Source organism: Cebidichthys violaceus, unplaced genomic scaffold, assembly GCF_023349555.1.
Source record: "Cebidichthys violaceus isolate CVI_PGR_0920_01 unplaced genomic scaffold, fCebVio1.0.p SCAF_14, whole genome shotgun sequence".
NCBI classification, from domain to species: Eukaryota; Metazoa; Chordata; class Actinopteri; order Perciformes; family Stichaeidae; genus Cebidichthys; species Cebidichthys violaceus.
The window spans coordinates 15130018-15142728 of NW_027176307.1; the positions used below are offsets into that span (position 1 = coordinate 15130018).

General features: G+C 42.5%; 1 protein-coding gene across 1 annotated transcript in view; it reads right to left on the reverse strand.

Annotated features, from left to right (window-relative positions):
* col12a1b (collagen, type XII, alpha 1b) overlaps positions 1-12711 on the reverse strand; it is a 98379-nt gene that overhangs the window by 2833 nt on the left and 82835 nt on the right. Inside the window, exons 64-77 of the mRNA XM_068709099.1 lie at positions 10764-10922; positions 10233-10310; positions 8147-8233; positions 6653-6706; positions 6296-6391; positions 5162-5215; positions 4154-4207; positions 3989-4042; positions 3732-3803; positions 3604-3639; positions 3092-3158; positions 2815-3000; positions 1981-2049; positions 675-845 (exon numbers count right to left, since the gene is read on the reverse strand). Coding sequence (XP_068565200.1) covers positions 675-845; positions 1981-2049; positions 2815-3000; positions 3092-3158; positions 3604-3639; positions 3732-3803; positions 3989-4042; positions 4154-4207; positions 5162-5215; positions 6296-6391; positions 6653-6706; positions 8147-8233; positions 10233-10310; positions 10764-10922 — 1237 coding nt within the window. The remainder of the gene's footprint in view (positions 1-674; positions 846-1980; positions 2050-2814; positions 3001-3091; positions 3159-3603; positions 3640-3731; positions 3804-3988; positions 4043-4153; positions 4208-5161; positions 5216-6295; positions 6392-6652; positions 6707-8146; positions 8234-10232; positions 10311-10763; positions 10923-12711) is intronic.

The window sequence follows — 12711 nt, forward strand, 5'->3', positions numbered from 1 at the left end:
ATCCGACCGACAACAAGTCTTTAGCCCAAAACACCAAAAGTCAAGTGTCACTTTGAGGTAGTTAGTTACTTCCCACCACTGACACCGATATTGTCCAGAATGAGATTATTTTTAACATTCATATTCACGGAGGAATATGAACATTAATATTATTGACATTGTTTTGGACACAGTGTGACAGATGATGTGTGCGAGGGTCTTCAATCAGAGTCGGATGAAAGTACCGACATCGGACGGATTGTTCCATGTTCAGCCTAGCTTAGCACAATGACTGGAAGCGGGTGGAAACTGCTAGCCTAGCTCCATCCAGAGGAAAACGCACACGTTGCATCTTGTTTGGTATTAATACACTGATACCAGGAAGATAAACATGTTTATTTACCAAACATAAGATATCAGATTTAAAGTTGTGCGTTTTCCTCTTTTGATGGAGCTAGGCTAGCAGTTTCCCCCTGCTTTCAGTCTTTGTGCTAAGCTAGGCTAACCCGACCTGGACTTACTGGACCCACGTCCTCATTGGACTCAGACGGGGAGACAGAAAACAAGCATCTCTCTCTCTCAAAATGCTGGACGTGCTCCTCCAAATAATGAAGAAACAGCTGAATTATGAGCAACGTTTAGCAGGAAGTTATTTCATAAATAAAACCGGGCCTCATGCTCGTGGTGCTACGTACCTCCGTATCCCTGCCCGTTGTAAGGAATACCGACACACTGAGAGGAGTCGCAGTACCCGGGAGGTCCGGGGGGTCCGCGCACTCCGGCGTGTCCCGGACGTCCGGGGGGACCGCGGAGTCCGGCGGCGCCTGAAGGGCCCGCGGGTCCTGTTCTGCTTTCTCCTGGTGGACCTGGTGAAAAAAAAGAAAATGACACACAAGTTTGACACACGTCACTAACAAACGAGTGATTTATACCCTCAATGTTGGGACAAAGAAAAAGATTCTTAGCTGAAATATAAAATACATTATTCAGACTCAACTTATTTCATCAGTCAACAATCATCCGCAGTAAAATAATATGCGACTATTTAGATCATTGATTAGCTGTTTGAAGCATTTCCTTCATTGATTTGCTACAATTGTTACAATAAAGTGAAAGTGTTTGACCGATAGAAGGAGGTGATGTCATGACGTTGGCTTGTGGGACGTTTAAAGACCTCCGTGTGATTCTTTACGATCATTTGTGAACAATAGAAAACAGTTTATTAAGCCGAGATGAACTGAAGCGACGTGTTTCCACCATCTCTAAACCGAACCAGAGGATCTGAGTCATCGCGCTCAAACATCAGCTGGAAACACTTTTGTTTTCTAGAAAGCTGTTAATGCAAAACATGTCATTTAAAAAACCTCAAAGTAGGAGAGGAAAGGAGAGAAAGTGCTGATGTTTTTATTCCTCTGTGTGTGATGTCTAGACTCGGGGAGTCTCCTCCTCTCCGTCCTCAGCATGTGAGTGAAGTCCTCTTCCTCCTGGTCCAGGACCTTCTCACCACGTTACCTCCAGACCTGATGGAGGTTTGAGCTCTGATGTAAATATTTAGTGCTGACTCTTACTTTAAAAATGTAAAGCTCACACCTCCACCTGGTTCGGTCACCACTTAAAGGTGCCGTCAGACCGTTTGATGATCTGGTTTGGGACAATCATCAAGCTTCTCTTTTCCGTCCCATTGAACGATGAGTCGCCCTCGTCTTTATTTAAAACGAAACTCTCTCTGTCGGTGCATTCAGGGACGCTCTGACATCTGAGAGTTGACTTTAAAAGAAGAGATTAAATGTACTTTATGTTTTCCTCATAATCCGTGTTTTGTTCTGGGTTGTTTAGTAAATTTATCAGCTCTAATAATCACTTTTAAACGTAATGTTCTCCTCTTTCCTGAGTCATTACATCATCAGTGTGCAGCATGAGGATGGAGAGTAGAAACACATAATAATAATAATAATAATAATAATAATAATACATTTATAACACAGAGAGTCAGAGACGTACCAGGAGGTCCTCGCGGTCCTTTCTGTCCCACTACTGACGATCCTCGCTCGCCCTTCTCTCCTGCAGGACCTGAAGGCAACACACAGCGTCGCACACTGTTAACGTCACTGTTGAAGTGTTGAAGTCATCGATCGATAAAGAGGATTTATGGGACAGAATATCGATGTCAAGTTCATCAGTTTAATATATATATATATATATATATATATGTTCATCTGTTTTTAAACTTTATGAAAGTTTCAGAATCAGCTGACTGGAAGAACAAAGAGATTATTTCTGGAATATTTGGTTTTGTTATAAAAAGATAAAGAAAAGCAGATTGTTTACTGCTGAAGCCTCGTTAGCATCTTTTAAAATAAACAATTAACAATAATATTAAATAACAATTAATCCTAATAATAAATAATAATTAACAATAATACATAATAATAAATAATAATAATAAATACTACAAATTAATAATGCATAATTCATAATAATAAATAATAATACATAATAAATAATACATAATAATAAATAGTAATAATGAATAATACATAATACATAATAATAAATAGTAATAAATAATAATAAATAATAATAAATAGTAATAAATAATAATAAATAGTAATACGTAATAATAAATAGTAATAAATAATAATAAATAGCAATACATAATAATAAATAGTAATACATAATAATAAATAATAATATGTAATAATACATAATAATAAATAGTAATAATAAATAATAATACATAATAATAAATAGTGATACATAATAATAATAATTAATAATTCCGGTCTGGGTTTATTTCTTGAGCTCCTTGTGAAGATAAAAACTTCCTTGTCGTACCTCTCTCTCCCAACTGGCCCGGTGAACCCGTACTTCCCGGGAAACCGCTCCTTCCCGTGGTGCCGGGCTCTCCGCGGGGCCCCTGCCTGCCAGTGGCCCCCGGAGGCCCCGGAGGGCCCGGGTTGTTGCTGCGCTGCATGCCGTTGGGGATCTGGTTCAGCAGCGTGTCGACTCGAGACATTTGAGCTGAAACGACAGAGCGGAGGAGGAGGGTTGAGTTTTTCGGGAACTCCTCGTCATCGTTGTCACGAGGGAAGAAAAACGTTCGCTGACTCACCGCTGACCAGCTGCTCGCACACCTGTCTGGCGATGGACCGCATCATGTTCTGAGGAGCAAAGTCTCCCTGAGGACAAAGAGGGCGGAGTCACCGTGGTGCTTCACACCAAACTTTATCAAACCGTTAGAAACCGATCCCTTTCACTCTGTTTCTTCTCTCTGTTTTAAACAATCCTCACTTTGTTTTACTTTCTCTGTGGAGCTTCTCGTGTCGGGAACTACATTTCCCATGAGCACCAGGTTCTCTTTTTGAAAAGATTTGATGTGATCCTCTGTGAGACAAGCACACCAAGAACTCGTCCTAACACGTGAGTTAATGTCGAGTCCTAACATCATGTTCTCTTTAATTCACTGGAGACAGTTAGAGATTAAAATGTCTAGAACGTTCCTCAGAACCTGCACCAGGAACAACTGAAGGTTCTGAAGGCTTGAAAGATATTTGAAAGACTTTTTCTTGCAGTGAAGCATCTTCCTCTGGATTCAGACTTTTTGATAAGTTCAGATGTACTCACTCTCTCTCCTTTGTCTCCCTTTGGTCCCAGAGTGCCCTGAAAACAGAAAAATCACAACGGTTCAGTTGTCACAGAAAACAACAACCAATTAGACCGCGGCTAGTCGCCATGACAGCGAGGACACGTACAGGGGTACCGGAGTCTCCGGGGTTTCCTGGTTTTCCTGCACCACCCTGGGATCCTGGAGATCCTGGAGGTCCCTGCAAGGAAACCGAGAGGAGAACCGCTGCGTTATTAGACAGAACGGATATAATCGCTATCACGCTAACCTTTAAAAAGAGTTTAGATAAAGTGTGTTTTTAAACGTGTTCAATGTTTCCTGCCCTTGAGCAAGGCACCGAAACGCCTCGCTGAGCGGCCTTAGATGAGTCAGTAAAACTCTCACCATGGGCCCCGCGGGGCCTCTGGGTCCCGTCGATCCTTCCTTTCCTGGAGGGCCCTGGAAGTAAAAAGATCCACACTGAGAACCTGAACCTGGTGCCGTTCACATTTTGAAGGATTCATGTAGACCCCTTAAAAAAAACAACAATCCCCCTCCGTCTGTACTCACCCGGACTCCGGCTGGTCCGATGGGGCCGGCAGAACCGCGAGGACCCGGAGAACCCTGCAAACACACAAGGAAGAACTGCTGAACTGAACGGGAACCTTCGTTGGAACCGGTTTGTTTCTGAGCGTCCGACACTAAATCACCTCTAAGCCTCTTTCTTCTGCTGCTCTCGGGTTCTATAAGCGGTCCTCTCTGGACTTTGATCACATTTACAGGGAACATAATATATTCCAGATCTGTTTTATGGGCCGTCATGAACCAGGACCCGCGTGGTCTGGAAGTCATTAAACCCACGATGCTGCTCCGACTCGCTCACCTGCAGCCATGTGGAGGTGACCTCAGGGGCTCTTTGAGCCCACAGCTGATTGGTCCGTCTCATGATATATTCATGTTTATTAGTCATGTAAACAGTAATATTCATGTTTATTAGTCATGTAAACAGTAATATTATTGAATATTCATGTTTATTAGTCATGTAAACAGTACTATTAATGGAATATTCAAGTTTATTAGTCATGTAAACAGTAATATTATTGAATATTCATGTTTATTAGTCGTAAACAGTAATATTATTGAATATTCATGTTTATTAGTCGTAAACAGTAATATTATTGAATATTCATGTTTATTAGTCATGTAAACAGTAATATTAGTGAATATTCATGTTTATTAGTCATGTAAACAGTAATATTAGTGAATATTCATGTTTATTAGTCATGTAAACAGTATTATTAGAGGAATATTCATGTTAATTAGTCATGTAAACAGTAATATTAGAGGAATATTCATGTTAATTAGTCATGTAAACAGTAATATTAGTGAATATTCATGTTTATTAGTCATGTAAACAGTAATATTAGTGAATATTCATGTTTATCAGTTTAAGAAATCAAAGCGCCTCCTGATGTCCGTCACTAGATATCAGCTTCATGGTGTCTGGGTGTTTCTCCGTATGTCCACACATTAAATGAGGTGCATTAAGACTCGTAGTCACTCGGTGAATTATCTTACTTTCTGTCCTGGTAAACCCGAGTCACCGGCGTCTCCCTTTGGTCCGGGGCGGCCCTGAAGACAGGAAACAACATGAGTCACATGACATTCAGAAGACCTTTAAATAAAGTGATCTCTCTTATTTTGTTAACGCAGGTTCACACCACTTTTATTTCACCTTTGAATTCTGTGTTCTTTGGATTGTTGTGGTGCAGATTTAACTCTTCGTTGTGAGAGGCTTTACCGTCTTTAATAAAGTGCATTGTTATTATTTTTAACATCAAACTTGTCAACAAACGTGACATCGGGCAGGTTTTGAATCTCCTCTGTGAGAGAGGACTTGCTAACTTCTGCTAGCACTCGTAGCTTGCTGAAGTTGGAGTTAAGAGATCTTTCCAGCTGCTGGAGAAGATTTAGTTACCTCTAACATCTGGATGAATGCTATCGTCACTGTACCATCGTCTGTCATGTGACCCTCGACTCCACCCACCCAATCTGCATACTGAGATGTGACCACGGTGCAAACGGTCCATTTAGAGTCAAACAGACCATAAAGCAGGGGATGCTTTAGGGGCGGGGCTACACAGTGATTGACAGGTCTCTACCAGAGACGTCTACGGCGTCTCTACGTCACTCCTCCTCAGTCCAGATATGGTCACTTCCTGTTCACTGGTTGCAAAAAACCAAGATGGCGACGGCCGAAATACCGAACTCGAGTCTTCAAAATGTCCACAAACCAACGATCTACGTCCACTTCTTATAAATCCAAACCTCTTCCTGTAAATATCTAAACCAGTTCTCTCAAATCAGCCCCGGATCTGAGACTACAGCTGCTAAATACATACGCTTGAGGACAGCCGTCTTCGTCCTCACAGAGAGAACGTCTCTGTTTGACCGGACGTCACAGATGGAAATCCAAACTGTGGAGCAGAAAGCTTCACAGAACCGGAGCTCTCGGGTCTCCTCGGTATCCGTCTCTCCCTCAGACATGAAGGAATGTGAGTCTCTGCCACAGAAAAACTCCCCGCCTTGTAAATTCTCCTCATAATAAATGGCCTAATAATCCCCGCGCTGAGGCATGCTGGGATTTATGTTTAGCTGCTGAAAAAAGGCACCGCGTGGAGTGTGTGTGTGTGTGTGTGTGTTTAGACTCACGGCTTCTCCTGGAATCGACAGGCCGCTGGGTCCTTGAGGGCCGGGTAGACCCATGGGCCCCGGTGGTCCGTTATCTCCACGAGGGCCCATCGGCCCCTGTAGAAATGAAGCGAGGAGTCAGATATGAGAGCGTTTTGGAATGTGCTTCTCTGATTATAACACTTTTTACAACCCGTGGAAAAGAGGAATGCTGCCGCGCCGACGATGGAAGCGAGCCTCCCCTTCGTATCAGGGGAGTACGAGCGTTGTGTAAGTGGAATCAGATGCGATCGGCTCGTCTTCAAAGCTCTTTTAAACAATGTGCTGGGGGTTTTTTTCCACGGAGGAGCTGATAGCTGATCAAAAAAAGGTACTCACAACAGGACCGGTCTCTCCTCTTTCACCTCGGGGACCTTTGCTGCCGGGGGCACCCTGAAGGAGGACCAACATTAGTCATGTTAGCAGAACAAAGACCAGACCAGACTGTCAGAGATCATCGTCACAAGAGGAGTCAACAGGTTCTGATGGTATTATCGGGGAAAGTCGTGACGCAGCTGCTGAGCAGGTCCCGCCTCCTAAAGGTTTTGGGGTATTGCTCTGAAGATCTTGAAGGCCAAGCTGATGTGTGAGGACGGAAGGACTTCACATGTTTATTAATCTCATATTCAGACTTGTGCTTTAAGTGTGAGGCTGTTTAGAATGTCAGTGTGGTGATAATGTTAATTATTGTCTTTAAATCCCTTAATAAAGGATAAATATATAATAAGTAACATGAATAAGAGCAGACTCCTCCATCCACTTTAACTCCTCCACTCGTTAAAAGATTTTACGAGACATCGCAAAGACGCTTCTCAGAGTTAATGTGCTTCAGGGTGCAATTCTCCCTGTACGACCTCCAGACTATAAATACTCAGAAATAAGCAGGTTTTACTCACGTATACGTAGTAATACTAACGTATACGTAGTAATACTATCGTATACGTAGTAATACATGCTGCGTTACACAGTAAAGACCTGCAGGAGGTCTAATCCCTCAGATTAGAGGTAACTGAAACCTAAAAGCAAGAGAACCTGTTGCATTGTGGGTAGTGTAGGCGCCGGTTTTGAGAAGGAAGAAGAATGTGAATTTAAATATATTTTTGGTTCATTATTACTCTTTTAAGATTATTCTAATATGAAGAATGAACTTTTAAGAAGTTAATATTAAATATGATAATATTAAAAACAAGCTTCAGGAGTGACATTAACATTAACGGCGTTACGGTAAAAGGTCTCTGTGTTCTGTTACAGTTAAAGAAATAAACTACGTTATCAGATACATTTAGTAAAGATTAGGATTTTTAGCTAAATTACTATTTTATGATAAAGAATGTTTCATAACATCGTTGGTGGATTAAAATGTGGAAGTTATTTAGTTTGTAAACTCACAGTTCAGTGAACACAGCTGAATTTGCATAATGAAGAATACGTTTTTCTTGAAAAATACACTGAGCAGAGGACATTTTTTGTCTAAAACATCCTCATTTTTTTTTCTCAGGTTACATTATTCTGTTGTGTTACACCATGAATAGACTTTTAGACGTGAACATTCGTTGTTTGAGTAAACTTTCTAAACTTAACTTAAGCCGCTTTAGTTGCCTCAACATAAAAACACAGTTTGGTGCTGAAGTCCAGCTCTTCTTATGCTCGCTATCTACAGAAACCTCCTCAGATCCAGAGTGTTATGAAGACACAGAAGTATGTTTGGTAGAAAACATTTTAGTGCACGAAGATGGTAAGAAGCAGAAGATTAGTAGCAAAAAGTGTAAACTGTATGAACTGAACGTGTCTGTAAATATCAGATGTAGATCATATTTGTGACTCGACTCTCACCACTGGTCCCTGAGGGCCCGACGGTCCGGTGCCCGCTGAGGTACAGCTGCAGGAGTTCGGAAGAGACGGACACTTCAGCTCGTCTCTCTGTGGAAGAAAGAAAGAGACAAACGGTCACAAACCAAACCAGGACCATAAAGACTCAGAGAGTCCGGACTCAGGAACATAAAGACTCAGAAGTCCAGACTCAGGAACATGAAGACTCAGAAGTCCAGACTCAGGAACATAAAGACTCAGAAGTCCAGACTCAGGAACATGAAGACTCAGAGAGTCCGGAGGCAAACGGTTCAGTTTCTGGAGGTGTCGAGAGCTGAAAGCTGATTTTTTTCTGGAGCCGACGAGACGGTTTGGGAATCTGAAAAAACTCCCCGAGAGAGACGACTTTCAAGGACGCAGAGACGAGACGGATACTTTAATCAAGTTCGACAGACAATAATAATCATAATCATATCCGTTAACAGGAATCAGTTCAAATACATATCTACAGACGTCACTTCAATCTGCTGCTTTCAACATCAGTAGAGGGAAAGATCCAGAAGGCAGCTGATGACATCGTTGGTTATCATGGAGAGACTCTGACGGATGGTTTAAAGCTACCGAGTCCACATTTTGGGGCCGAGTCCTCACAAAACGACGGCTCTGTAGTCCAGCTGATCAGAACACAACATGCAGGACCCTCCGGCTCACGGTGACGTCAGGAAGATCAGTGATTCCAACAATCAATCAACTCTTTAAGGCTCTTCTCAGAGGGGAACCTCTACTGGTTCCAGATCCTCGAATGTGAAGAAAAAAAGCTTTTACTTGATTTTTTATGTGTTTACTGTTTAGTTTTTTGGGCCACGTTCAGTTTGGTTTGAAAGAAGCCGTCAGCTTTATTCTTCCATAGAAAACAAACACATTAGCTTTTAGCTTTAGCGCTAATGAGACAAGGTGTTTCTGGTAATGTAGTCTATATTTTTAAGAAACTTCAACAACAGCACTGGACAGAGAAAAAGACGACTGGTCATTCAGAGAATAGTCTTAGTTTGTACATTTTTACATGAAATGTGAATTTAATGAAATGAAAGTTTGTAAAATAGCGACACAAGCTTGTTTTTAGGATTCTTCACTGAACCTCTGGATCTCTTTACTTGTTTGTGTCATCTCATATTATCTGATGTTCACTTCCTCGCTGAGTTTGGATCATTTGATAATTGTCAGCAGAAGAACACAATCAAGCAGCTGTCTCTGCTCTGCAGTAATTATAGATAATAATAGATAATAATAGAATAACCCAGCCGTTGACTTTGGTTTGTTAAGATCTCTGCTGGGACACGAGTAAGTAAGACCAGAAGAACGACCGTCTGCTCTGTGAGCCTTTTCAGAATCGTTGTGTTTTCGTTAGAATGAGCTCTTCATATCTACAAGGAGGCGGAGTCTGCCATGTTGCTACAGTAGCCCAGAGGGGACAAACCCCAGACTCCAGAGAGAGACTTTCACGTGTTTTCTTTACCTGAAGGCCACCGTCGTTTTTCTACACGCTTATGAAACCGTGGTAACGTGAGCGTTAAACTCTGGTACCGCCAGCCGCCATCTGACTCTTCTAAAGGCGTGTTATTATGGTCTGGATGTCCTCTGAGTGAAGCTAACGGGGTTACCGCAGTTTTCCACTTGGCGGCCCACGTTACCTCAGAGGACGATATTCAGTTGGTTTTAATCTGCAGCCTCAGCACTAAATCATGCACACTGTATAAGTTAAGTTAATGTATAAGTTAAGTTAAAGTTAAGTTAATGTATAAGTTAATGTATAAGTTAAGTTAATGTCTAAGTTAAGTTAAAGTTAAGTTAATGTATAAGTTAAGTTAAAGTTAAGTTAATGTATAAGTTAAGTTAAAGTTAAGTTCATGTATAAGTTAAGTTAATGAATAAGTTAATGAATAAGTTATTGTATAAGTTAAGTTAATGAATAAGTTATTGTATAAGTTAAGTTAATGAATAAGTTATTGTATAAGTTAAGTTAATGAATAAGTTATTGTATAAGTTAAGTTAATGAATAAGTTATTGTATAAGTTAATGTATAAGTTAAGTTAAAGAGTGTCTCTCTCACCATAGATGGGAGGTCACAACATCTGTCCCTGCTGGTCCAACCCAAGCTGCACACAATGTCGAACATCTGGAGCTGGAACTGTGAAAATCGAAGAAGCAGAAAAGGAAACATTCAAATGGTGTTGTGGTACACAAGTGTCTTCACAGCTCCCAGAAGACAAAGAGAAAGACAGCAGAGTTCCATCAGACAGGAAACGTCTCGTGTTCTACTTACGGATCTGACCAATAGACCAAATATGCCGCCGTAGCGTATTAATATAAAACATGTGTTTGTTTTTATTATCTGTATCTGATTACAGTCTCTACTGGACAGTAATATCTAAACATCTCCTAATTCTATCCAACTTTAAAGTATTACTTTGACAGTCTTCACAAACTACAACTCCCATGAGGCTTTGACGTCACTTTGTTGTTACATTGGATTAAAAGGTGTGTCTTGTGGTTTTTGCTCCGTTGTAATCAGATTTCAGTGTTATGACTTTGCAGTATTTAATATATCAAAGTGACGGATTAGAAGACATTTTGAACTTACGGTTGCCGACTCTCCTTTGGAGCCGGTGGACTTGGACATCTTGCCCAGGACCTGGTAGCCGTCGCTGGACGTGTTCCCGGCCTCCTTGATCTCCTTCTCAGCCACTTCTTGGCAGTCGATGTTGAGTTTGACGCCGGTGGATGAAACCAGGATGTGGAGCTTCAGAGAAGAGAAGAGAAGAGAGGAGAGGGGAGGGGAGGGGAGGGGAGGGGAGGGGAGGGGAGGGGAGGAGAGGAGGAGGTTTTATTGTTACATTTCTTTGTTCTACGACCGAGTCCTGAGTCTGCTTTTCATCCTGTAAATGATCAGGTTACACTGAAGGTCTGTTTATTGAAACACGAGAGCTTCTTCCTCCTTCCATTCAGAAGAAGAGCTGCTCTTTAAGGACGGTGACGTTTGGATCTGATGCTGCTCATTTCTATGGAAATTCATATTTCTATATCAGTTTTTAATCATCATCGTTATCATAAAAACAGAAAAAGGTGACTTCACAGCAGAGTGAACGACGTGTTTCTCCTGAAATGAATGAGCTAAAGTCAGAATGTTGATATATATGATACAACGTTTTATAATCGGTATGAAGCCGTGGTGGAGGATGAACCCGTCGAGCGGTCTGAGAGCTCGATGTAGAACCAGGGAAAGGCTGAATCCTCGTTGAGGGTTTACAGACGTCCCCGATCCACCATCAAGTGTCTCAGGCTCTGACCTCACGCAGCAGAGAGGACGACAGACTTTAAGAGGAACGTTCACCGAAGTGATGACGAGCAGCAGACTGTTCACCGCGGACTCATCCGGTCTCAACACCTCGTCTGCTCCCTCAAAGAGTCCACAAAAACCCTCTGTTTCAGCTGGAAAAGGGTCAATTTATGGGAACCAGAATTCCTTCCCTCTCGTCTCATCGGACGACACACTGAGGCATCTGAGACAGCAACACACACACGCACACACACACACACACACACGCACGCACACACACATACACGCACACACACACACGATGAACCACAATGCATTTCTCCTCATGATGTCATTCTGTGGTCAGTCTCTAAAACAACTTTTCCTTGAAGCCGATTCAGAACGAGTCCAGCTGTGAGGAGGAGGAGAAGAGAGGAAGGAGAAGGAAGAGGCGGAGATAGATGAGGAAGAAGAGGAGGAGGAGGAGTGGGAGGAGGAGGAGAAGAGAAGGAGGAAGAGGGGGAGGAGGAGGAGTGGTAGGAGGAAGAAAAGGAGGAGAAGAGAGGAAGAGGGGGAGGAGGAGGAACAGAAGGACAAGAGAGGAAGAGGCAGATGAGGAAGAAGAAGAGGAGGAGAAGGAAAAGGAGGAGGAAGAAGAAGAGGAGGAGGAGGAGAAGAGAGGAAGAGGAGGAGGAGGAAAAGACAGGAGGAGGAGGAGAAGAGAGGAAGAGGAGGAGGAGGAAAAGACAGGAGGAGGAGGAGAAGAGAGGATGAGGAGGAACAATCACTCTGTTTCTCAGCAGAAGGTGCTTAGTCAGCAGTGGAATGCTGTGAGGAGCAGGAGGAGGAGGATTAATGGAGTCAGTGAGGAGGTGTGACGTCTCTCAGCAGACTTATCATCATGGAGCGTCTGCATCACGCTGACAGCCGCCAGCTCCTCCACCTGAACACTGAACACCTCCTTCAGTCAGTCAGTGTGGCCGGAGGCCTCGGAGGAGGACACATCCACAGTGAAAAGCAATCAAAGCTTCAGGAAGCTGCTCCTCAGACAGAGGAGGTGGTTTACGGTGACCTCGGACCTCTGGGTGGAGGGGAGGAGCTAAAGGAGGAATTTCACCCTCAAGGAATCAACTCTGCATCACTTTCCTCTTCGTCTGAGGAGATCCCAAGAGTTTAACCCCGACTGAATCAAAGTCTATCCTCAGAAAGTCTTTCTTTTTAAACTTCACTGGATGAGTTTAAACGTTAAAACATCTCTGTGGCTTCAGTGTTC